The 27,231-nt window shown below is 49.4% G+C and overlaps 1 protein-coding gene across 3 annotated transcripts in view; it reads left to right on the top strand.

Annotated features, from left to right (window-relative positions):
* Positions 1 to 24,566: 24,566 nt before the first annotated feature.
* Positions 24,567 to 27,231, top strand: part of BTBD2 (BTB domain containing 2) — a 40,558-nt gene continuing 37,893 nt past the window's right edge. For all 3 annotated transcript variants that reach the window (XM_044998855.1, XM_044998857.1, XM_044998856.1), the window contains exon 1: positions 24,567 to 24,966. In XM_044998855.1, coding sequence (XP_044854790.1) covers positions 24,587 to 24,966 — 380 coding nt within the window. In that variant the 5' untranslated portion in view covers positions 24,567 to 24,586. The remainder of the gene's footprint in view (positions 24,967 to 27,231) is intronic.

Below are 27,231 nucleotides of genomic sequence, written 5' to 3' on the forward strand. Positions count from 1 at the left end.
CCTTATGTCTTGTAGTAGAGTCTAGGAGCCCCAGTCACAGATCAGGGCTCCGTACGTGTTGTGGAACAACGGGACCATTATCGGTGCACTAAAACCTACGGCCCTGCAGGAGATTCTGGGGTTAGGTCTTATCCATCTGAGCATCCTCATCAGTGATGTGGAAGGGGGAATGATTCCTTCAGTGAAATCTGCAGATGATGCTAAATGGGGGGGAAAAGATGAGGGCAGCAAACACTCTCGAGTGCTCAGAGATTAGAATCACAGCTGGAAAAGTACAACGTCGCTAATACGTCTAGAGGGAAACCACTCTGCAAAGCGGCTGAGGAGTGGGACAGAGAGGCAGGAAGAGCTGAAAGGAACGTTGAGGCGGCCAGACCCAGGTTTGCAAAGTGACAGGGGGGGCAAGGTAACTTTAGGCTGCAGATGCCAAAGGATCCTGGCTTGTAATGACACCAGCACCTTAGAGAGGGATCAAGCTGTAAACTGCCGGGAGGGCAGGGCCTTTCCAGCACTGGTCTGGCAGCTGAGCTCAAGGCAGGGTGCTGGTGCTCAGCTTGATGCCCTCTGCCGTGGGGTGCCCAGCATTGGCTGTCGGCGCACTCAGCTGGCAGCTGCTCTGCTTCTGCCTGCCCTGAAAATCTGACCGTTGAGTTGAGAGTGAGGTAAAGTGGCATGGATCAGGCCTGCAGCTGGTTGCTTCAGGCTGCAGTGTTGGAGCCACTCCTGTTGAATAGGTGAGTGTGCCGCACATCACATGCGGGAGCAGGGCCCGTCCCCGCACCAGTATGCTTGGCTCTGGCGGGACAGCGCCTGGAGTGCTGCATTCAGCTCTGGGTGCCCTGTTCGGAGTGAGTTCGTTCAGAGCTGGTCGGGGGAGCATGGCTCGGAGGAGGAAAAAGCTGCAGCTTAAGCTAAGCTCTAAGGAGGGGGAGAACTATTTCATTGGGGAGGGGGGGTGTCAGAGCAATTGGATGAAACTAAGCAAAGGAAGCTTCTGTCTGTTTCAGCAAAACCCTCCACTGTCGCTTTGGGCTTTTTGGTCTAAACTGCCTAAAATGTGCTCTAGGGACTCAGCCCTGCCTTGGCCGGGGGAGTGATTGGATGTTCGAAGCCAGCAGGGCCCAACCTGTGGTGCTGGAGCCACATGCGGCTCTTCAGAAGTTAATATGTGGCTCCTTGTACAGGCACCGACTCTGGGGCTGGAGCTACAGGCGCCAACTTTCCAATGTGCCGGGGGGGGGGCTCACTGCTCTGCCACAGGCCCTGCCCCCACTCCACCCCTTCCCACCCCCTCCCCTGAGCCTGCTATGCCATCGCTCCTCCCCCACCCTTCAGAGCCTCCTGCAGGCCACGAAACAGCTGATTGGGAGGTGCTGATCGGCAGGGCTGCCGGTGGGTGAGAGGCGCTGGGAGTAGGGATGGGGGGAGCTGATTGGGGTGGGGGGGCTGCTGATGTATTACTGTGGCTCTTTGCCAATGGTCTTCCCACACACACAAGCCGATGAAGTTCAGACAGGCGCTCTGGCTAACTGCATGACTCACCCAATTCACAGCAGATTTTTAATAGGTGGCTGGTTTTGATGTGGTCAGAAAAAAGGAGCTAATTCCCTTTTGCAGGTGTGGGGGGTAGCCTGGTCCATGACAAATTGTTTAAGGGTAGGGTGACCAGACAGCAACTGTGGAAAAAAACAGGACAGGGGGTGGGGTAATAGGCGCCTATATAAGAAAGAGTCCCAAAAAAATGGGACTGTCCCTATAAAAACAGGCCATCTGGTCACCCTATTTAAGGGTGCCAATGTTTTTTTGCAGGAATATTTTAAAATGCTGCTTTCTTTAAATCTCCTATGAAAAAAATGCTTGGTTTTCAATTTCCCTGTTTACAATTTTAAATTGTAACTGAAACGAACATTTTCCACCAACATTTTCATTATGGTCAAAACTTTTTATTTTTAAAAACAGGACCATTCTAGTTACGATCGCCCCCACGTCAGATAACAATCAGCACCTTCCTCCAAAGCCTGTTTTACAGACAGGGAAGCAAAGGGACAGAGGGTTAGTGACCGGCCTAGGGCACAAATGAGTTAGTGGCAGAGAAAGGAGTAGAAGCCGTGGGCTTTTGAAAGCACGCGGTGCTGGGCTAACTCTGCTCCCATTCAAGTCAATGGGCATGGAAGATTTGTAGGGCCACCTCGTTCTTCCCCTTTCACAATCCAACTCTTTGTACGACCTTGGCAAGAGTGTCATGGGCATGGCCCAATCCCCTCTCCTCCTCTCCCTGCAACGTTTGAATTCAGCAGCTGCGTCAAACGAACCCACTCAGGAGCATAACAGGAGAGAAGCTGTCCTGTAAACACATGCTTCCCCATTTACCATTCAGTGATGCCACAGGCCAGCGTGATTAGCCAGCAAGGTAATTGTCGTGGCTCAAGACAGGTTTTCTCCCCACCTCTCACATTTCTTCCCCCTCCATTTTGTCCTAAATGTGTCTGCCACACCTGCCTTTCTCCTCCCGTTGCTTTGGTCATGCCATGCCGTTTGCTCCGTCCTTCTAACCCACTCTCCCTACAGATCCACTCAACTGCTCCCAGGTTTCAGCTTCATGCCTTCCAGCCTGGTGTCCTCTACTGGAACGGTCTTCCAATTCTTGCGCACCGAGTTCCATCCTTTAAATCACTCCTTAAAATTCTCTACTCCCAGAAATCCTTCCTCCCTTGACCTCCTCCCCTACAACCTCTTCAGACTCTCCCTGCCATGCAGTCTTTATCTAGCCAGATGTCGGCCAGGTTAAAGTCAATGGGAAGTTTGCTGTTGACTGATAGAATATTAGGGTTGGAAGAGACCTCAAGAGGGCATCTAGTCCAACCCCCTGCTCAAAGCAGGACCAATCCCCAGCTAAATCATCCCAGCCAGGGCTTTGTCAAGCCGGGCCTTAAAAACCTCTAAGGAAGGAGATTCCACCACCTCCCTAGGGAACCATTCCAGTGCTTCACCACCCTCCTAGTGAAATAGTGTTTCCTAATATCCAACCTAGACCTCCCACACTGAACTTGAGACCATTGCTCCTTGTTCTGTCATCTGCCACCATTGAGAACAGCCGAGCTCCATCCTCTTTAGATCCCCCTTGAGGTAATTGAAGGTAGCTGTCAAATCCCCCCTCACTCTTCTCTTCTGCAGACTAAATAACTCCAGTTCTCTCAGCCTCTCCCCGTAAGTCATGTGCCCCAGCCCCCCTAATTTTCATTGCCCTTTGCTGGACTCTCTCCAATTTATCCACATCCCTTTTGTAGTGCGGGGACCAAAACTGGATGCAATACTCCAAGTGTGGCCTCACCAGTGCCAAATAGAAGGGAATAATCACTTCCCTTGATCTGCTGGCAATGCTCATACTAATACAGTCCAATATGCCATTGGCCTTCTTGGCAACAAGGGCACACTGCTGACTCGTATCCAGCTTCTCATTCACTGTAATCCCCAGGTCCTTTTTTGCAGAACTGCTGCCCAGCCACTCGGTCCCTAGTCTGTAGCAGTGCATGGGATTCTTCCTTCCTAAGTGCAGAACTCTGCACTTGTCCTTGTTGAACCTCATCAGATTTCTTTTGGCCCAATCCTCCCATGTGTCTAGGTCACTCTGGACCCGGACCCTACCCTCCAGTGTATCTACCTCTCCCCCCACAGTTTAGTGTCATCTGCGAACTTGCTGAGGGTGCAATTCATCCCATCATCCAGATCATAATAAAGATATTGAACAAAACCGGCCCCAGGACTGACCCTTGGGGCACTCCGCTTGATACTGGCTGCCAACTGGACATCAAACCATTGATCGCTACCCATTGAGCCTGACAATCTAGCCAGCTTTCTATCCACCTTATAGCCCATTCATCCAATCCCATACATTTTTAACTTGCAGGCAAGAATACTGTGGGAGACTATCAAAAGCTTTGCTGAAGTCAAGACTCCAATGGCAGCAGGGTCACAGAGCTTAAATTGAAAGCTCTTCGGGAAATTCTCTTTCTTTCTTTCTCTTCCCCAAGCTTCTCCTACCTCCACGAGTGCCCGGAACTTGGAAGCCAGTTCAAAGCATAAGCAGAGGAGGACAGTTCTGAAAATAGCCCCGATGCAACATTAAAATAGCCCAAGCCCTTCGACTGCTTTAGCATCACCTCAAAATAATCTCTCTTGATGGGGAGGGCCTAAAGGGGGGGGACAGAGCTATAAATAAGTGCACAGCAATTTGCATAATAAACAATTCCCCAGCAGGAACTGAGCAGAGCTCAGCCTTATGTAGAATCTGATCTCCTCCCACGCTGGAGTGAGTTAGCGCAATGCAGATAACCGGCAGTGGCAGGGTTATTTATCATGGTAGCACTGGAGAATGTAACTGCAGCCCGGGTCAGTTGCAGGGCATGTGGTGTACAGTTACTTGCTAGATTGGGTGATCTTCGGGTGACACCACGGAACATATCACAGCTCCCCGCTCTTCAGTCTTAATTAGGTGCAGGAGATCAGAATCCCACCCCCGTGTGTTGCCACTGAGCAGACCCTGAGTGCCAACAGAGAGGAGGAGGAGGTCAGGCTTGGCCAAGTTGAAATAATTAACACGCCAGAGAGGAGACAGGCAGCCCTCTAGAATGGGAGGCCATTCCACCTGCGTGCTCATCGCCTCTCACAAGCTACATGTGGCCATTACGGTGAGTGTTAGGACCGGCGATCTCCAAGAAATACCCGGATACTCACGCCAGTGGGGTTACTGATCCAGCAAAAGGAGGACTGGGGGTGCTCTTGCCACTGGGGGTGCTGCCTTTCTGTTGAGACGTGACACCAAGGTCTTGACCATTCGTGGTTATCAAAGATCCCACAGCCATAGTCCAGCTCTAAGTTGTAGATTCTTCTTGTTTATTAAGCGTAGGCACCTAACTTTTAGGGGCCTAGAAAATCTCGGGAACAACACGGTGACCACAACACCTGAGTTAGACGCCGAGGCTCCTATGCAATGCATGGGGAGCGATAGGTGCCTGTCTGCTAGCAAGCCATGAACCAGGGGAAGATGGGCATTCAGCTGCCTAAGTTGCATGTGGGACCTGAAACAAAGCAGCTTGAGGGTAGGCCCTCCCTTATCATCTTTAGCCTAGTGACTCGGGTAATCACCCAGCGTGGGGGAGACCCTTGGCTCGAGTCCCCCCTCCTCCAGGGGAGAGAGAGGATTTGAACAGCAATCTGTCACCTCTCAGGTGGGTGCTCTAACCCATATGGGATATTCGGCTGCGGGGCTCCCTCAGTTGCACCTATTGAAGTTGTTCCACTTTAATTAAACAATGGCAGATGGAAATAGTCATGGGGCCAGAGAGCTGATCAGAACGACTTTGCAGCCCAGAGCTTGGGGCTCTCCTCTAAGAGCCTTGTTTAAATCCCATCTCCCCTCCCAGGAGGAAGGGGGACTGAAATGGGGGTCTGCCACACCCGGGGTGAGTACCCTGATCAGTAGGCTAAATTGCAGCCCCCCCCGGTTGTTAAGTGTGAACTCACCTGAGGGGCCTGATCCTAGGTGTGCTCAGTGGGCACCTACCAGATCAGGCCCTTGTGTGTGACACAGTCAGGCCGAACCCCAGTCTTTCCCGATGTGTAAATTGTACGTGGGCTCAGGCAGGAGCCAGGCGCCTGCCGTGCGCCTGCTCGGAGGAAAAAACTTTGGCACTAAGCGCACTTAGGTGTCTTTATGGTTTGGCGGCACCTGAGCAGGAGTTCTGTGGATCGCAAGAGGCACCTAATGACCTTTGTGGAGCCCACCCAGAGGAAATATAGCAAGGCCCTGCCCCAGCACGCCTACAGTCTAAACGAGATTAGCGACAAGGGGCGAGGCTTTCAAAGGGTGGGAGGTGTCTAACACCCACAGGTGCTTTTGAACACTGAGGCAGGAAAGGCTGGGGAGGCTGTTTATCATTATTGTTCACTTACAGCCCGTGACTGTTTCTCCAGTAGACTGAACTGGATGTGCTGGTTTTGGCATTCCTTCCTGGAGCGTTGGCGGCGGAGAATGGCTGTTGTGTTTCCACCCCAGAGGTGGCTGCACTTCAGTGATGGCGAGAGAGAGAGAAATGGCCATATAAGAGCTCCAGATAACATTGACTCAAGAGTGATCACTGAGAAGAGGGGACGTGGAGAAGGTAAAGTGCAGTAGAATGATAGTGACCGATGTTGTGCAGCTTGCAGGCCCAGCTTGTCCTATCTCTGCTTTGCATTATGGCATAAATGTCACGTACCAGAAAATGGGTAAGCGTCACCATGTCGCCTGGACGGAATGTCAGACCTGTTAGTCTGGTTTAGCTCTGGCTTGGGGGCTCGGTAGCAGGATATGGAGGCTCTCTCCTCGCTACGTGACCAGAGTTGAACGTCAGTGCAACGGCCTGGGAGCACGTTCCAAAGATGTTAGCATTGGACCGTTTGCTTGGCTGCTTGCGCGGAACGAGTTGGTGGTGATGGGGTGCGCATGGAGCAATCTCCCATCCTTTGGTGTGGTCCAGTCAGCCAACAGCACGTTCGCTGTGAGGTGAGATGGGATGGCCCGCTGGGCTCAGGAGATCTGGTGGCAGCTGGAGATGGGCAGTGGTGATAACCCCGCTGGAATTAGGCAGTTAGCTGGAGGGAGATGGAGACCATAAAGTACTTTGATATTAGCAGGAGTGAGAGACAGGGAAGAGGCAAGAAGAAGTTAGCAGGGAAACAGGCACAGGAGTCCAGCAGGGCAGACTCAGGGGTGTGAAATGAGGGAAATAAAAGGGAGAATCTAAACGAAGAAACCAGCAGTAGCAGGGGAGGAATGGGAAATGAATGGGAAGGAATGGGAAACACACTCAAAAGGATCAATGCACTCCTGGTCCTTCTCTCTCATTTTGATAAATTGGAAGGGCTTGGCCTGTCCACCTTTTGTTTATCGATAATTATTTTTTGATCTCCAATGAGTACATCCTTCCATGAGATGAGGGGGGACTTGGCTACGGGGACTTTAGGTGAGGTGGGATGGAGAGTTGAGCTCACACTCTTGACTAACAAAAATCGGCTCATCCCAGCCCTAATTACAGGTTCAGTCCAGTTTCCGGCAGCGAGGTGGCCACATCACAAAATAAACACCATTGCAATTGGCACCTTGGCTGATGGCCTCAGTTGGGAGGCCAAGGATACAATGGGCCAGGGAGATTGAATCGTTTCCAGAGGTGGTTCCTCCCATGGCAGCCTTCACTGCTGATTGCTAGGTTACTCAAAGGGATTTCCAGAGTGCTCAGCATGCCCCTTTCATTAGCATGACAGCCCAGACAATGGTTGTCTTTAGGGGTAGGAACTGCCTTCCTCTCAATTTCTCCGGAGTTTATCTGGTCCCTCTTCTGCTATGATGGAGAATCATCTCCGGTAATGCTCCTCTCCCCACCTACTTTGATGTTGCATACCTGGTTGGGGCATCAGGCTGCTCTCCGACACTTGTGCCTAAAAGCTAAGTATTAGGGGGCTGAACCACAGGCCAGCAAGGACAGGGTGGTACCCTTTGGGCTAATTTGGCAAGTGTTACCCCCGGTAGCGCAGTGTGGCTCTGTCCCCCTCTAACGGCCGGCGGAGGTGTGTGTATCTGCTACTCAAGCTCAGATCCCTTGGTTCAGGCAGTAGTTCATGCTTTCGGATTCAATCGCCACAAACAGCTCAGCTAGGGATGGTGTTTCATGTGTCTTAACAACAATATTTAGCAACGAGGTGCTCTGGTGATGGCTGGGTTACAGACAATATACATTGGGGACTTTCTGAGTTGGTGGCGGTTATTTTTTTTCCCCCAGATCCCTGGAAAGAGACTTCATCTACTTAATTTAGCAGCTCTGCTACGCAACATGCTCCCGATGACTCGCTGTGCATGACCTGATCCCTCTGAGCGGCTTGGGGAGAATGTACACTTATCCCGTCGCTTTTCCTGGCATGTGTCTCTCTGACCCTGGAGGCTCCTCTGCGCATGGAGCTGCCAATAGGCGGTGAGTCATTTTTGAACATGCCTGGATCCAGAAGGCATCATGTGGCTGATGATTCATGCGTCTCACCTGTTTGAATGTTTAAATAAACTCTTATTCCAAGGGCATGTAGCTGTGAGGGAGCCATCCTGGGTTTCTCTGAATGTGGAATTGCATTTCTATTTGGTTGCATATATTTATTTCTAGGGGGGTGTTTCCATAATGTATTTTTATCACTCTCTAGGTATCTGTGTATATGAGCCACTGTACGGTAGTCACACTGCCAACTCAACCATCACCATACCAGGTAATTGCTGTAACCCCTATACTTAGGAGATCCATTAGTACCACAATCACGGTGGAGGGACCGCTACTGTGTTTTCAATGGCACTTTCTGTACCTTCCTCTCATTCACATCTCTTCAAATAACTCTCACATCCGTCATGCTGTATCCCTTATGGACAAGCACTGTAGTCATCTATGAAAAGGAGCATTGGGTAGTGGTTGAGTACGCGGCTGTGGTTTTAGGACAAGAGTTTAGCTCTGCTTTGGTTCCCTTTAGCTGCACACCCCTGCATTAACTGAAGGCCCTTTAGTTCTCTGCCACTCTGTTAAAAGTACCAGCACCTTTGCAATGGCTGCTTTGGAGCCATTATTATATAGTATTGCCAACCCCAGTTGTTCAAAAACCCTGAGTCAGGCTCACCAAAAGTCATGAGATTGGCTTTAAAATCATGAGATTCTGTAAAAATAATAGCATTGGTGTTCTTTTTGCCTTCTGCTTTTCCAGCCTTTAGGCTGCACTGGCTTCACATTTTTTCCACAGCCACGAGGGCTAGAAACGTACTTTTTCTTTAAGAATGAAGGGCTGAAATCACATCTCCACAGGTTATACTACATACCACAGTGGCTGACGGCATGTTTGGTTTTTCTGTGATTTTATTTATGTTTTTTCCTGAGTGGGGCACAGAACCACCACAATGAACAAGGACTTGAGGGGACTCGGGACTCCTAGGTTCTATTTCTAGATCTGCCTGGGACTTGTGTGAGATTGGCGCAAGTCACGGTACCCGATCTCTCTCTACCTGGTTTCCCATCTGTGCCAGGGGGATGATAACCAGAGAAGAGGGGGGTTGTGTCATTAGTGTTTGTAACGTGGTTTTAGATCCTCAGATTAAAGGCTGTCACCAAGCGGGTGCTTCTGTCTTCCCAGCTATCGGCCAAGTATGTTACTGCCACGCCCAGTCTCTTTCAAGCAGCAGGTTTATTCTTTTTCAGAAGTGAGCAAACAGAAAACGCTCATTCTTTGCTCTCAGGCTGCTTCAGGCCACCCCTGCCAGGAGTCTACGGCACCTTGTCCCTGGCGATTTCCTACTTCTAGTGAGCTCAGCTCTTCCTTCCTGCCCGAGCACCTGGCTGGCTCCTGGCTCTAGGGCAGTGGTTCTCAACCCGCGGGCCGCTTGCGGCCCAATCAGCACACAGCTGCGGCCCATGTGACATCCTCAGGGCCATACAGGTAGTATTGGATGCGACCCACAATGGTAACTGGGTTGAGACCCACTGCTCTAGGGACTTGCCGCAGCTGTTAGCTCCACTCCACATGGCTGTCCTTCCCCAGGTACAGCCTGGCCCGATCCCTCTCCCTCTGCGAGGCCTCCATCAGCTCTTCATAGGCCCAGGTGTAGCCCAGCCCCTTTTAATTGGCTGGATTGGGCTCACCTGCTCTGACACTGCTGGGCCCAGTCTACTCGCAGGGAGAAGCTGCCCTGTGACAAAGGTGCTTGAGAAGGACAAAGGATGATGGTGCCATTGATTTTATCCTAGATCATATTTATGGCTCATTTTAAAAGTGAACGGCGAAGATTTGGTAAATATGTTTTCCAAGTTGTTTCAGACAATCAGCTCATTAATGGTGTGGCAGTCACCACCCCATCACAAAGCTAAGGGACGTGGGCGCTGGAAGGCAAAGTTCACCCTCAACTCACCGGCAAGTAGGCAGATCTGTTTCACAGCCACTCTATGTAGGGTTTTGTGGCCTCTGGCTGTGTGTCATTGTGAAGGGTGGAAAGATCCAGCATGTGGGAAGGAAGGGTCGCCCGGTGGGTGACTGGGACTTGAGAGAAACAGGTTCAAGTCTGCGTGCTCTACCTCAGGCTTCCTGTGTAACCCTGGTCAAGTCACGTAGGGCCAGATTGTCAATGGTGTTCAGATTTAAATGGGAGTTAGGCACCTAGATGCTTTTGAAAATCCCACTAGGCACTGAAGTAATTTTTAACCTCTGGCCCTTAGCCTCTCTGTGCCTCGGTTCCCCATCTGTAAAATGGGGACGATAGCACTGCCCTGCCTCACAGGGGCGCTGTGAGGATAAATGCATTAAAAATGGAGAGGTGCTCAGATACGATGGTAACAAGGATCATCAGTTAGAGGAACCTCTGTTTGGGGTGTATGAAGATCGGGTGTGGTGCTGACCAATGCCAGCTGCAGGACGTGTGCAGCCCTGACTGCTTCCAAGAGCAGCAGAACAGCAGGTATTTTGGATATTAGGAAAAACTTTTTCACTAGTAGGGTGGTGAAGAACTGGAATGGGTTACCTAGGGAGGTGGTGGAATCTCCTTCCTTAGAGGTTTTTAAGGTCAGGCTTGACAAAGCCCTGGCTGGGATGATTTAGTTGGGTTTGGTCCTGCTATGAGCAGGGGGTTGGACTAGATACCTCCTGAGGTCCCTTCCAACCCTGAGATTCTATGATTCTATGATTCTATGATTCTAGGGCCTTCCATGACTGCTATCCCCACAATTAATTTCACTCTAGGGCAATATGGGCAGGGGGTTGGACTAGATGACCTCCTCAGGCCCCTTCCAACCCTGAGATTCTATGATTCTAGCATGGTGGAAGAAAGATCAGAATCAAGCCTGAAAACTACAAATAAATTCGGACAATAAGGCCTCTGACATATACCCCCCACCCCCAATGCTCTAAGCCTGCATTTCTTGGGTGCCCCCAAATCCTGTTGAAAGCATGTGAGGAAAAGAGATACACATTTTCTGCTGGACAAAGACTATGAGGCATGGTGTATTGATCACTTCAGCTATGTCTACACTAGAGATTTTACAGTGGCATAGCTGTACCACTGCGGCTACGTCATGGTAAGGTCTCCTGTGTAGCCAATCTATGCCAACGGGAGAGAGCTCTCCCGTCAGCATAATTAAACCATCTCCATCGACCGGGGGTAGTTATGTTGGCCACAGAGCATCTCCCGTCAACATACCACTGTCCACACCGGTTTGTCTGTTGGTGTAACTTATGTCGGTCAGGAGGGTGTTTTTTTCACACCCCTGACTGACAAAAGTTTTACTGACGAAAGTGCTAGTGTAGCCATATCGTTAGAAATAGCTGATTAGTGGCTGTTCCTCAGTGAGGAAGAGTCATTGGCTGAGTCAGAGGCAGAGGAGTGAGATGTTAATTACAAAATTCTGTTCTCTCTCACCATTTTATTGTGAGTCTAACAATAGTTGGTGTTTTTCTTAGCGACCCAGCTCCTGGAGTTCTGTGATGACGTGAGACTCTCAGCTGTCGTTTTTTAAAAAACGAGGAACGTTTTTAGCAGGAAAGCTTGAAAAGATGAAGCCGAAAGGCTCAAACACCAGAAGGCAAAACCTATTATTTCCAAAAATCTCATTTTTTCCCCAGCCCATCTCTTTATTTTAGGGGTACCTGATGCGCTATTTGTGAATGCTTGGAATTGGTGATATTGTTCTAAGAGTTTGAAAAATGGCTTCTGGGCTATGCTGTCACATCTTTTACTAATTTAAATTGCATAACTGCCTGCAGTGCTAATAAATTGTGCAAGTATTGGGCAACTCTATAGCATGGTAACTAGCGGGGCGGGCTTGCCCTCAGCAAAGTATTCTTTGGGCCACACCCAACAAGATCAAAGAAAGAAGGGCTGGCAAAATAAAATATATATACATAATAAAGAGGGCTGCCAACAAATTGCAGTTAACTCACGTGATGAACTCAAAAAATGAATCGTGATTCATCGCAGTTTTAATCGCACTGTTAAACAATAGAATACTAATCAAAATGTATTAAACATTTTGGATGTTTTTCTACATTGTCACATATATTGTATGCTGTGTTGTAATTGAAATCAAATTGTATTATTACAAATATTTGCACTGTAAAAATGATAAACAAAAGAAATGGTATTTTTCAATTCACCTCATACAAGTACTGTAGTGCAAGCTCTTTGTTGTGAAAGTGCAATTTACAAATGTAGATTTTGTTGTTGTTGTTGTTACATAACTGCACTCAGAAACAAAACAATGTAAAACTTCAGAGCCTACAACTCCACTCAGTCCTACTTCTTGTTCAGACAAACAAGTTTGCATTTACAGGAGATAATGCTGCTGTCTTATTTACAATGCCACCAGAAAGTGAGAACAGGCATTTGCATGGCACTTTTGTAGCCAGCATTGCAAGGTATTTATGTGCCAGATATGCTAAACATTCGTATGCCCCTTCATGCTTTGGCCACCATTCCAGAGGAAATGCTTCCATGCAGATGATGATCATTAAAAAAAATAACGCGTTCATTAAATTTGTGACTGAACTCCTTGGGGAAGAATTGTATGTCCTCTGCTCTATTTTACCCACATAGAATCATAGAATTCAAGATCAGAAGGGACCATTATGATCATCTAGTCTGACCTCCTGCAAGATGCAGGCCACATAAGCCGATCCACCCACTCCTTAAGCAAGCGACCCCTGCCCCATGCTTCGGAGGAAGGCGAAAAACCTCCAGGGCCACTGCCAATCTACCCTGGAGGAAAATTCCTTCCTGACCCCAAATATGGCGGTCAGCTGAACCCCGAGCATGCGGGCAAGACTCTCCAGCCATACCCTCTGGAAAAAGGCTAACAATATCCTATCATTGACCCATTGTACTAATTACCAGTGTGGCACTTAATTGACCTATTGACTAAGCCCGTTATCCTATCATACCATCTCCTCCATAAACTTATCTAGCTTAATCTTAAAGTCATGGAGGTCCTTTGCCCCCACTGTTTCCTTTGGTAGGCTGTTCCAGAATTGCACTCCTCTGATGGTTAGAAACCTTCGTCTAATTTCAAGCCTAAATTTCCTGACTGACAATTTATATCCTTTTGTCCTCGTGTCCACATTAGCACTGAGCTGAAATAATTCCTCTCCTTCCCTGGTATTTATCCCTCTGATATATTTAAAGAGTGCAGTCATATCTCCTCTTATCCTTTTTTTGGTTAAGGAAAACAAACCGAGCTCCTCAAGTCTCCTTTCATACGACAGGCTTTCCATTCCTCGGATCATTCTAGTGGCCCTTCTTTGTACCCGTTCCAGTTTGAATTCATCCTTCTTAAACATGGGAGACCAAAACTGCACACAATACTCCAAATGAGGTCTTACCAATGCCTTATATAACGGGACTAGCACCTCCTTATCCCTACTAGAAATATATCGCCTAATGCATCCCAAGACCGCATTAGCTTTTTTAACGGCCACATCACATTGCCTACTCATAGTCATCCTACGATCAACCAGGACTCCTAGGTCCTTCTCCTCCTCCGTTACTTCCAACTGGTGCGTCCCCAGCTTATAACTAAAGTTCTTGTTAGTCATCCCTAAATGCATAACCTTACACTTCTCACTATTGAATTTCATCCTGTTACTAATACTCCAGTTTACAAGGTCATCCAAATCTCCCTGGAGGATATCCCGATCCTTTTCCGAATTTGCAATACCTCCCAACTTGGTGTCATCCGCAAACTTTATCAGCCCACTCCTACTCTTGGTTCCCAGGTCAGCGATTCTGCCATATATTTTGTGTTATAGTGGTCTCGGATGATGACCCAGCACATGTTGTTCATTTTAAGGACACTTTCACTGCAGATTTCAGAAAACATAAAGAAGGTACCAATGTGAGAGTTCTAAAGATAGTTACAGCACTCGACCCAAGGTTTACGAATCTGAAGTGCCTTCCAAAATCTGAAAGGAACGAGGTGTTGAGCATGCTTTCAGAAGTCTTAAAAAAGCAACACTGAGATGCAGAAACTACAGAACCTGAACCACCAAAATTAAAAAATCAACCTTCTGCTGGTGGCATCTGACTCAGATAATGAAAATGAGCATGCGTCGGTCCGCACTGCTTTGGATGGTCGAGCAGAACCTGTCATCAGCATGGACACATCCATTGGAATGGTGGTTGAAGCATGAAGGGACATATGAATCTTTAGCACATCTGGCACGTAAATATCTTGCAATGCCGGCTACAACAATGCCATGAGAACGCCTGTTCTCACTTTCAGTTGACATTGTAAACAAGAGGCGGACAGCATTATCTCCTGCAAATGTAAACAAACTTGTTGGGCTGAGTGATTGGCTGAACAAGAAGTAGGACTGAGTGGACTTGCAGGCTCTAAAATTTTACATTGTTTTAATTTGGGGATTCAGGTTTTTTTGTACATAATTCTACATTTGTAAGTTCAACTTTCACGATAAAGAGATGTCAGTACAGTATTTGTATTAGGTGATTTGAAAAATATGAGTTCTTTTGTTTTACAGTGCAAATACTTGTAATCAAACATAAATATAAAGTGAGCACTGTACACTTCGTAATGTGTTGTAATTTAAATCGATATATTTGAAAATGTAGAAAACATCCAAAATTATTTAATTGCTTGACAGCCCTAATAAAAAATCACATCCTTGACAGCTGCTCCTAAATAAAACGTAGGACTGAATATGCATAAATTCAATTCAAACACTAATTAACTCTAAAGTTGCATTTGTTTCCCTTCTTTTTTTTCCTTCTTCCCCTTTGCATTCCTTTAGTCCCTCCTTCCCTCTCTGACGTTCTTTTCTTCTTAATTATTTACAATGGTGCCATATGCGCCCACAGCAATTTGCCAACACGTATGAAAACATAAGAACATAGGACTCCCACCCCCAGACTGGATCTGACCAATGGTCCACCTAGTCCAGTGATCTTTCTCCAACACTGCTTAGTACCAGATGGCTCAGAGGAAGCTGCAAGAAATCCCCAAATGGACAATTATGGAATAACCTTCCCCTATGAGGAATTTCTTCCTAATCCCTTGACAATTAATTGACCATATTCTGCTCTCGGTTATTTTGCTATAAACCCCAAGTAACTCTGTTGATATGTGCAATGTATTGAGTTGAAGGGAAAATAATATATAATACAATGGACGGCGGCTGTAGTCATGAATTGACTTGATCCTCCAAGTGAAGTCAATGGGAGTATTGCCCAAGTAAGGGCTGCAGGATAGAAGTCAGTGTAGGGCAGGGGTTCTCAAACTGGGGGTCGGGACCCCTGAGGGGGTTGCGAGGTTATTACATGGCGGTCAGGAGTTGTCACCCCAAACCCCGCGTTCCCTCCAGCATTTATAATGGTGTTAAATATATACAAAAGTGTTTTTAATTTTATAAGGGGGTGGTCGCACTCAGAGGCTTGCTATGTGAAAGGGGTCACTGGTACAAAAGTTTGAGAACCACTGGTGTAGGGGATGAACTCTCAGATTTGACATGTGGTGAATACCCCTTCCTACATGGGATTGGGGGTAAGGGTGAGCCACATCTGTGACATCACCACCTGTCGAGGATAACTGGGCACAGGAACACAGTGAGTCTGGGGAACTACATCTGGGGAAAATGAGTAAACACACATCATCCCCCTGAGCAATCAGCGGGGAACCTATGCAAAAAGTAAGACAGCCCAAGACACTTGTGTGTGTGTGGGGGGGAGTCTCTCTCCTACATAACTCCACTACCTAGCCCCTTTTCAGGACATATAAGGCTTGCACTTGAGTTCATGCTGTCTGCCAGAATGGCTGCCTTGTCTTTCTGTAACTTGACTTTTTTGCCAGGATAGGTTATTGGCCTATCACTCCACCCCAAACCTGGAAAACCAATGGACTGCTTTCCATCTCGTCCCTACCCTTTTTGACACGTCTGGCTTGTGTAGCCCTACCGGGAGTTTAAACTTCTTCAGGCCTAGCTCACAGGGTCACTGGAACACACAACCCTTCCCACCGTGGCAAGGTGCAGTCCCTGTGGTTACCAACAATGTATATGAATTTTTAACAAGTGACAAGATTCATCGCAGTGTCCAATAATCCCTTATCTCTAACCTAAACTATAATCTGACGGCCTGGGAAGGATTCAGCTTCGCATTCATGCAGCGGTCTTTAGCTCCCCCTAATGTTCATCTTCTGCGTGAAACATGAAAAACAAACGTGACTGCAGTTGGAAAGCTTCTTGTGTTGCTACTTGCATTATGCAGTGTTAGGGGGTCTAGCTTTGTGACAGTAAATAGTACTATGCAAAGATTCACAAAAACAGCACATCCAGCAAAATGGCCCATCCTGCAAGGTGTTGAGCAAACAGCATAAAAGCCAGAACACAGATGAGGTTTTAAAACTTATTTTCATGTTCATTGCTCTGTTACATTAGAATGAGAGAAATATATTTTTTAAATAAAAAAGTGTCTCTTTAAAGTAATGCTTGTATTTATTTAATTCTTGGACCATCAAATCTCAGTAGCCACCAAACCAAGTACAAAAAAAGAGGCAACATATTTGTTAAATGTAACAAACTCAGTAATTATAATCCATCCAGAGATCATCTATATTAAAGCCAATTCTGCTCCTTGCCATGAGTGTATCTGAGAGCAGAATTTAAGGTCTGATCCTGCAATCACTAACTTTGATCATATGAGCAGTCTCTCTTAAGTCAATGGGGGACTATGCATGTGCATAACTTACATGTTGTTTGCAATGGTATTGGAGCCGTGTTGGTCCCAGGATATTAGAGCAAGGTGGATGAGGTAATGTCTTTTATCTCCAACCACACACCCCTCGTTGTCACCTGCCACCCAACGCTGGAACCCATATGGAGTATCATTAAACAATTTCAATCCATACAAGAAATCTTTCCTGAGCCCCCTCTTCTGGCCTTCAAACAATCCAAGACACACCAACTCAAAGTGACACCAACCCCTGCCATAATAACAGATGCAAGACCTGCAGACATATCTCCACTGCTAACATGATCAACACCCTCCCCCACAACACACCTTTCAAGATCCATAGCTCCTACACAGGCCTATCACATGTGGTGTACCTCGTGCAGTGCACTAAATGCCCCAATATGTGGATGAAATGAGATAATCACTACGCTCTCAAATGAACTCATACAGAATAATGATAAAAGACAAAAATACTGTCCCTGATAAGAACATAAGAATGGTTGTACTGGGTCAGACCAAAGGTTCATCCAGCCCAGTATCCTGCCTACTGACAGTGGCCAATGCCAGGTGCCCCAGAGGGAGTGAACCTAACGGGTAATAATCAAGTGATCTCTCTCCTGCCGTCCATCACCACCCTCTGACAAACAGAGACTAGGGACACCATTCCTTACCCATCCTGGCTAATAGCCACTAAAGGATTTAACCTCCATGAATTTATCCAGTTATCTTTTAAACCCTCTTATAGTCCTAGCCTTCACAACCACCTCAGGCAAGGAGTTCCACAAGTTGGCTTAACACTTTTCACAGAACAATCCCTCCATATCTGACCTCTCAGTCCTTGTCCTCAACGGAAACATGCACAACACCTTCAAAAGAGGAGCCTCGGAGCTTAAATTCATTACTCTGCTGGACATCAAAAATATGGAGTTAATAAAGATACTGGCTTTATGGCACATTACAACAATTTGTAACCCACTCACCCTTCTCTGTCCTATGACTGTAGATGTCTTAACTGCCCATTTCACCTTGAACGGCCTCTTACAAGATGTGTTAACTCCTTATCTGTTGCACCCTTGTATTTAGCTGTGACACTCAGTACCTTTCACAGACCTGAAGAAGAGCTCTGTGTAAGCTTGAATGCTTGTCTGTTCTACCAACAGAAGTTGGTCCAATATAAACTGTTACCTCACCCACCTGATCTTTTTACATATATGTGTGTGTTTGCAAGATTGGGCTCTTAATTTTTAGTCACACATCCAGCAGAATTTGTCATTCTTCTTTGTTCAGTGTCAATGTATGTCACACAGCAGACTCCATATATTTGTCACCAAATGAGTTTGTAAGCTTTTGATACTAAGGGCTAGTCTACACTGGCAACCTTAAAGCCTCTATGAGGGTTGTAGCTCCCAGCACGGGTGCACTGTTTTTACAGCACTGAAACTTGCTGCACTCAGGGGTACGTTTTTTCATACCCCTGAGCGAGAAAGTTGCAGTGCTGTAACGTGCCAGTGTAGACACGCCCTAAGAGATGAATGCAGTAATGCAGTATTCCTTAGCAATGGCTGATGCAGTGATTTATCTTTGCAACTCCTGCAACAAACAAAGGGCTTGGAGCTTTGGACCAATATAAACAGCATGTCATCGTGTATTAAGCAAACAATAATCAAAACCACAGAAAAACAAGGGGAAGAAAATATACCTCCTGGCTGAGCAGTTACTCGACACGTGGAACCAAGGACGAAAAGTCTGCTCTCAAATATGTATGCATGCACATCCATGGACAGAATGTCATCCACAGAACGGATAACAGAGAGGAGTGGGGAATGTTATTCTCTTCCCTGTGATAAATAAATCACCTTGCTTTAACGGCTACCAAGTTTGCACCAATATAGGATCTTACAATTGCGCTTCTCTGCACCTACCCATCTGCTGCCTTTCAGGTTCCTCCTGACCTCCCTGCCATTTTCTATGTAAGGAATACCAGCTGGCTAGCAGATAATCTCTTATCTGCCAGCCAGCATGCACAGCCTGCTGTGTTATCTTGCAGTGCAGTGTGGGGGAGAAAACCCACATTCCCACAGGATCTCCATGGCCACAGCAGCATGTAATGGAGTGAGGTGCAAGACTGGTGTGAAATACACTATGGGCATGGCTACACTTGTGAGTTAGAGCACATTAAAGCAGCCCAGTGCACTCTAACTCATGACGTGTCTACACTGGCAAGGCACGTAGAGCGCTCTAACTCCGCGGCTAGAGCGGGCGTGGTAATCCACCTCGGCGAGTGGAATAACGTTTTATGTGCCCCCACTGGAGCATCGCAGCGCCAGTGCGGACGCCCTGGCCTGTTAACGCGCTCTGATCGGCCTCCAGAAGTGTCCCACAATGCCTGTTCTAGCCACTCTGGTCATCACTTTGAACTCTACTGCCTGTTCTCAGGTGATCAACCGTCAGACCCACCCTTTAAATTCTCTGGGAATTTTGAAAATCCCCTTCCTGTTTGCTCAGCTAGGCGTGGAGTGCTCTCAGCAAATCTTTCCAGGTGACCACGCCTCCACGCGCCAGGTGATCCCCAGTATGGAACAATGGTGAGGTGCTGGACTTCATCAGTGTTTGGGGGGAGGAAGCTGTCCAGCCCCAGCTGCGCTCCAGCTGTAGGAATTACGATATCAAGGGACATGATGGAAAGGGGCCATGACCGGGATGCAGTGTAGTGCAGGGTTAAAGTGAAGGAGCTGCGGAATGCCTACCGCAAAGCCCGCGAGGCAAACTGCCACTCTGGTGCTGCCCCCGCAACCTGCCATTTCAACAAAGAGCTGGATGTGATAATTGGGGGCGACCCCAGCTCCACTCCGAGTACCACCATGGACACTTCAGAGCCCAGTTCAACAAGGCAGAAGGAGGAGGAGGAAAGCAGGAGTGAGGGTGCTGAGGAGGAGGAAGACACCCCGGAATCCCTAGACGCATGCAGCCAGGAGTTGTTTTCAAGCCAGGAGGAAGGTTGCCAGTTGCAGTGGCCGGTGCTTGGGGAAGGACAAACACCAGAGGAAGTGCCTGGTAAGCGGCTTTTATTTTGGAAAGGAAGTTATTCGGTGCAGGCTCTTGGGGCGAGGAGGGTTAGGGCTGCATGCATGCCTAGATGCGTAATAGGGCGTTGATGTGCTCTCTCACATCGCGGTTATCAGACTCAGTGATCTCTTCAAAGGTCTCATCCACAACTTGGGCAATGCGCTTGCGCAGTTTCTTGGGAGAGCCACTGTGGTCCTTGTCCCAGTCAGGCTAACAGTCTGCGTCACTGTGCCATGAGGGGTGGGGGGACCATTTCTGCACACAGGCAAGCTGCACATGGGCCAGGGCGGAAGCCGCATTGTAGCAGAAGACCCTCCCTTGCTTCCCAGGTCACCCTCAGCAGCGAGATATCTTCCAGGACGAACTCCTGTGGAAAATGTGGGGACAGTGTTCAGTATAGGGGCCTCCTGCAGCTGTTGGCTCTCCCCAAGGCACAGAAGCCCAGAGGACAGTACAGCCGTGAAACCATTAGTCCCCCTTGACCCTGTGCTTACTCACCATTTTGGGGCTTCGTGGGTTATGTGCGCTCACTGTGGGATGGGCAAATTATGCTATTGTGTAGACCACGGGTCGGCAACCTTTCAGAAGTGCTGTGCCGAGTCTTCATTTATTCACTCTGATTTAAGGTTCTGCATGCCAGTCATGCATTTTAATGTTTTTAGAAGGTCTCTTTCTATAAGTCTATAATATATAACTAAACTAGTGTTGTATGTAAATTAAATAAGGTTTTAAAAATGTTTAAGAAGCTTCATTTAAAATTAAATTAAAATGCAGAGTCCCCCGGACCAGTGGCCAGGACCTGGGCAGTGAGAGTGCCACTGAAAATCAGCTTGCATGCCACCTTCGGCACGCTTGCCATAGGTTGCCTACCCCTGGTGTAGACTGTGCTTGCCCTTAAGTACGGGGGAATCATTGCTCTGTCTGGTGTGAACAATGCTGCCTCTGTTAAGTGTTGCATTTTGGCTTTACAGATGCAACCTTCAGATCTCAGCCATCCGTGTTATCACCGGCCGAAAGACTGCAAAGAATTAGGAAGAGGCCACGTAGAAGCAAAGAAGACATGCTGCATGAAGTAATGCAGCAGTCACTTAATGAGAATCTAAAAGTGCAGGAGTGGAGGAAGAGTTAAAGGAGGATCCGCCACCATAATGCAGATCGCTGGCACAAAAGCGCAGCGCTCTGGCAGCAAAGCACGGGTCGGCTGATAAGCATCATGGAGTGTCAAGCGGACTCGATCCAGGCACTCGTAGCCATGCAGGCAGAGTACTACCACCCCCGCCCCCTCCTACAGCCCTTGTCCCAAAACTCTTTCCCTTGTGCCTCCATGTCACCTCCAACCCACTTTCCCCAACATCTGGGTTCTTATCTCCACCAGCTGCCTCCAACACCTGTAGCTTCACCACCCAGCCCTGCAAACTACCACCCTTACCCACTGCACTCAACCCCCATCACCATGCAGTACAGCCAGCCTGAAGTGCAGCACTCATTGCACAGAACTCCAGACAGGAAGGCTGAGTATGACAACAGGACATATGCAAATCTGTGATTGTATCGTTCCCCACCCCACCCCCTTGCCCTTTCTGTTTCCCTAGCAGTTGTGTTTCTTTTCAATAAATAGATTTTTTTGGCTTTGAAAACATTCTTTATTTATCGCATAAAGTAAGATACCTTAGCTCAGGAGAGCAACAGGCACTGCAAGTCAGCGGAGCAAACAGAGATTCATACTAACATTGGAACCACTGCACTTCACTCCTGTGCAGAGCACCAGACATTACTGGTGGCTTTCAGCCTCAAATTGCTCCCTCAAGGCATCCCCTAATCCTTGCAGCCCCACACTGGGCCCCTCTAATAGCCCTGCTCTCTGGCTGTTCAAATTCAGCCTCCAGGTGTTGAATCTCCAAGTATCATCCCTGAGTGAAGCTTTCACCCTTCCCTTCACAAACGTTATGGAGGGTACAGCACGCGCCGTGGGGATGTTGTCATCGGCCAGGTCCAGCTTCCCATACAGAGAGTGCCAGTGGCCCTTTAAACAGCCAAAAGCACACTCCATAGTCATTCTGCACCGACTCAGCCTGTTGTTGAACTGCTCCTTGCTGCTGTCAAGTCTCCCTGTGTAGGGTTTCATGAGCCATGGCATTAAAGGGTAAGCGGGGTCTCCAAGGATCACAATGGGCATTTCGACTTCCCCTACGGTGATCTTCTGGTCCGGGAAAAAAGTCCCAGCTTGCAGCTTCCTGAACAGGCCAGTGTTCTGAAAGATGCCTGCATCGTGCACTTTTCTGGGCCAGCTTGCCTTAATGTCAATGAAATGCCCACGGTGATCCACAAGTGCCTGGAGAACCATAGAGAAATACTCCTTCCGATTAATGTACTCAGAGGCTAGGTGGGCTGGTGCCAGAATTGGAATATGTGTCCCAACTATCGCCCCTCCGCAGTTAGGGAAATCCATTTGTGAAAGCCAGCCACAATGTCATGCACGTTACCCAGAGTCACAGTTCTTCTAAGCCAGATGGGATTAATGGCCCTGCAAACTTGCATCAACACGATTCCAACGGTCGACTCTCCCACTCCAAACTGGTTCGCGACCTATCGATAGCTGTCTGGAGTTGCCAGTTTCCAGACTGCAATAGCCACCTGCTTCTCCACCATCAGGGCAGCTCTCAATCTCGTGTCCTTGCGCCGCAGGGTGGGGGCGAGCTCCTCACACGGTCCCATGAAAGTGGCTTTTCTCATCCGAAAGTTCTGCAGCCACTGCTTGTCATCCCAGACTTGCATGACGATGTGATCCCACCACTCAGTGCTTGTTTCCTGAGCCCAAAAGTGGCATTCCACGGTGCTGAGCATGTCCATGAATGCCACAAGCAATTTCGTGTCATACACGTTATGCGATTCGATATCATCGTCAGACTCCTCACTGTCACTTTGGATCTTAAGGAATAGCTCGACTGCCAAACGTGACGTGCTGACAAGACTTGTCAGCATACTCCTCAGCAGTTCGGGATCCATTCCCGCAGACCAAAAGGGAAGACAGAGCATGTAGCACAAAAAACGTTGAACGATGGCGCCAAATGTGGACAGAAGCACAGGGATTGCTGGGATGCGAACTGATGCATCACAGGGCGTTGGGACAGGACCCAGAATGCCCCGCCCTCTTCCCACAAGCCACAGCGCCAGAATGGGAAGAGGTGCTCTGTGGGATAGCTGCCCATAATGCACCGCTCCCAGTGCCACTACAAGTGCTGCAAATGTGGCCACGCCAGTGCGCTTGCAGCTGTCAGTGTGGACAGATTGCAGCACTTTCCCTACTGTGCTCTCCGAAGGCTGGTTTAACTCAAAGTGCTCTACATCTGCAAGTGTAGCAGATGTTAAGCATGAAGTATCAGTTTATTGGAGGGCAGTATCTCTGGAGATGAGGAAGACAGCCAAATGAGCCAGTACATCAGCCACAGACCATCAGTCCCTTGGCCCAAGGATTGTAAGGGATTACAGAACACTAATCAACACAGCCTTGATGAAGTTTTGGGTGCCTGGTTTTTAGAAAGGGCTGGTTTGCACTTGGGCAAAGAATGTTACATTAGGCTTATTCTTCAGGAGATAAACTGAAGTGTTTTGTGTCCCCAACAGGCTACCTAACCTTCCGGAGGAGCTGCCTCCTCCCCATAAGCCATCGACCCCCAGGGTCAGAGGTATCCACCTTGTGGGCCCAGACTTGCAAGGTCAACGGTAACCTTCCCACAGCCCCCCATGGGAGCTGTTTTGTCCCCAAAAGCTTTAATTCCCCCTAATTAAAAAAAAAAGAGCTATGTCCTCCCAGAGAGGAGCTGTGACAGTGTCCCCATGGTTCCCACCTGGGGTCTTCACTAGGGTGGAAATAGCAGGGAGTTCATTGGCCCCCCCCACTGCATGGCTCCCTCCAACCCCTAACTCCTTCCCCCACCACCTGCACTCCTCAGGCCCCCACACCCCTCACTTTTGCAGGCCTCACATCTGACATACCCGCTCCCTCCCGCTCCCACCTCTCCCCTCCCCCCACGCCCCTCCCTCCTTACTGGTCCCCCTGCAGTCCTCACACCTAAAATACCCCTTTTCCTGCATTCCTCGTGCCCCCCCACCTTCCATCCCCTCTCCTTGTGCCCCCTCCCTCCTCATGCCCCCATCCCCCTCCCTCCACCCCGCTCCCTCGTGCCCTCCAGCACCCTCTCCATCCCCCACCCTCCTCATTCCCCACACCCCCCCTCCCGCTCCCCCCTGCAGGCCTCACACCAGACACACCCCTTTCCTTGCATTCCTTGTGCCCCCCCTCCACCTTCCCCATGCCTCCCCCACCCTCCTGCTGCCCCCATCCCCCACACTCCTCCCTCCAACCCCTGCACTCATGTCTCCCACATCCCCCCCTCCTGCTGCCTCGCCTCCTGCCCTGCCTCCATTCCCCATCCTCCGTCCCCACAACTCTACCCCCGCCCCCGCAGGCCTCACACCAGACACACCCCTCGCGCGCCCCCCAGCCCCACACCCCCCTACGCCCCGCCCCCCTGCGCGCTCCCCACCCGCGGCCGGCGCCGCGCCCCGAGCCCCATGCGCCGCTGCTGCCCGGCCCTGTGTATAAGCAGCAGCAGCAGCCGCGCCGCCCCCTCCCCCTCGGCGGGCCCCGCCGCCGCCGTGTCCCGCCCGCCGCCGCTCGTGCTGCTGGTGCTGCTGCAGCGCCGCCCTCCCCCTCCCGCGCCTCCTCCGCACAAGATGGCGGCCGGTGGGAGCGGCGGGGGCCCCGGGGGCCTCTCCGCCTCCGGCCCGCAGCCGCCGCCGCCGCCTCCGGGCAACGGGGCCGCGGCCGCCGCCGCCGCCTGCACCAACGCCCCCGCCTCCCCGCCGGGCCTCACCTACAACCAGTGCGGGGCCGGCAACCCGGCGGCGGCGGCCGGGGGTCCCGGCGCGGCGGGCTCGGCGCCGGCGCTGGGCGGGGCGGGCGGCCCCCTGCAGCGGGAGCCCGTGTACAACTGGCAGGCCACCAAGCCCACCGTGCAGGAGCGCTTCGCCTTCCTCTTCAACAACGAGGTGCTCAGCGACGTGCACTTCCTGGTGGGCAAGGGCCGCGGCTCGCAGCGCATCCCGGCCCACAGGTGGGCGGCGAGGGCCGGCGGGGCGGGAGCGGGAGCGGGGCCTCCGGGCTCGGGGCGGGACTGCCCGGCCCACAGGGTGGGCGGCAGAGGCCGGGGCGGGAGCGGGGGCGAGGGGCGGCGGGGCCGGGCGAGCCTGGGTGGGGGAGGAGCGGAGCATCCCGGCCCCCAGGTAGGGACCGGCCGGGGGAGCGGCCCCGGGGGCGGAGCGGGGCTCCCGGCCGGCCCCTAGGTGGGGCTCGGGCGGAGGGAACCGCGGCTCGCACCCCGGGCTCGTCCCGCCTAGCAGGGGGCTCTGCTGGCGCTCCCCGCCGTGGATACGGGGTGGTGTGGGCCGGCACCTCCCTCCCCCTATTCTGCTCCCCCTTCACCCTCCCACAAGCTCCTGCCTAACTCCAGGGGAGCAAGAAACGGAGGGGCCCCCCCTTCCCTCTGCCGTACTATCGCCTGCCCGCCCTCCCTGGGCCCTCCACACTAACCCCCCACCGACACCTCCAGGAGGCTGGGCCTCCTCCCTTGCAGGGACTCAGAGCTGGTTCCCAGGCCTGTTGTGGCTGGGTACGAGAGACCAGGCTGCTGACTAGATGCCAAGTCAGTCTGGGAATGCAGCCCCCCAAATGGTTTGAATCTCAGGCCTGCCTTACGTGGTGTGTGTGGGGCTCTGCCCCTTAGGAGGGCATTTGGAATGGCTGCAGGGCAGTTGTGGGTTAGCGCACATGTAGGCCATTGAGCACCCAGCGTTGTGTGTGTCCCCCCCCACTGGCACCTCCAGAGCAGGAAGCCTCTGTCTCTACAGCTTGAGCCGAAGAACCAGGCTCTAGAGCTGGGGCTGTAATGCTTTGCTGACTGGGCACAGAGACCTGTAACTAACTGTTCAGTGGGCTACAGACTAATAACTGAATGGCAGCTGCAGTCGTCATAATGGGGCACAGAACAGAGAATCCTTATAAAAGAAGGGGGTGGGGATCCATTTTCTTAGCGTGTAAGCTCTCGTGTGTATGTCACACCATCTGACTATTCTGTCCAGTACTTTCTTCTGGGGAGGTAATATGAAAAAGTTAGGGTTGCTACCTGGTACATAGGCTGGTCTCTTGTTTGCCTTTCTTGATTTTATTCCTTTTGCTTAGTTATCAGATATTTTACCTGCAGCTAGGAGACATGTTACAACACTTTCAGAATACTATGAATGTACACAGGGCTTTAAAAACATATGGTTCATCTACACTATACAAATCTGTGGGTGGTATTGACAACTTGTTTGGCTCCTGACAAGGTTAATACTCTGGGGACGTGGTGAAGTCCCATCTTGAAGCATTGATAGACTAAACTGCTAGAGGCTTGGCCAGAGGAGCATTGTAGCAAGGCATAGTGAGCTCTTGTGCACAAGATAGAGCCCTCTTTTAATGATGATGTGTCCAGTTCTTCCAGCATGGTATGGTGTGGTCTTTATAGTGTAGACGTGTTCCAGAGTTAATGCATCTTTTTAGATGGGCTGTTTAAAAAGAAGCATCTCAGAGGATTTCAATGGAGATTTTGGTTGGGGGATTTGATGTAAAACTTCAGCTAAATAAAATTCCACTTACAGAATAGTGTGTATTTTTTTGCCAGATTTCTACAGCTGCAGAACAGGGCTCAATTCCCACAATTTTATAACTTTCTTCTAAAAGGTGTAAAAATGAGAGAATCTGTTTTGAATAGACTACAGAAATACAGTAGCATAAAGAATTCTTAGATTCTACTTTGAATCTGTTCCAGGAAAAAAAAATTATTTTGAAAACAGCTTGCTAAATTAAATCTTAGTGAAAAATGAAAAAGGAGGGTTGGGCAAAATGTGTAAAATACTAGAAAGATGTCCTTTTAATTTTAAAGGGAAATATTTAAAAAAAAATTGCCTTTCCTGCTAATGTTGGTATAACTTTATCTATTGAAGTCTGTACTAAAAATTAGTTATAGCTGAGTGATATGTTTGCATAGTCTGTCACACTAGCACTGCACAACTGGAAAATAATGTTAAATATCACACTTTCAACTGGAGATGAAAAACAGTCTACTGAACACTAAGCACTTACTCTGCATTGATACTTTTAGGCTGAACAGTAATTCAAGAGCTTGCAGTCTCCAAAATGGTTGTTTGCTGAAGAGTTTGAATTTGGCTTGATATTGGATATCTGATTCGGTAGTAATTAACACTAGAGTTGACTTCTCTGACTTTCCTCCTTTGAAATATACTGGTGAGATGACTGGCATTGTTTGCCCACCTACTGCTTT

The sequence above is a fragment of the Mauremys mutica genome, chromosome 24, assembly GCF_020497125.1.
Source record: "Mauremys mutica isolate MM-2020 ecotype Southern chromosome 24, ASM2049712v1, whole genome shotgun sequence".
NCBI lineage: Eukaryota > Metazoa > Chordata > Testudines > Geoemydidae > Mauremys > Mauremys mutica.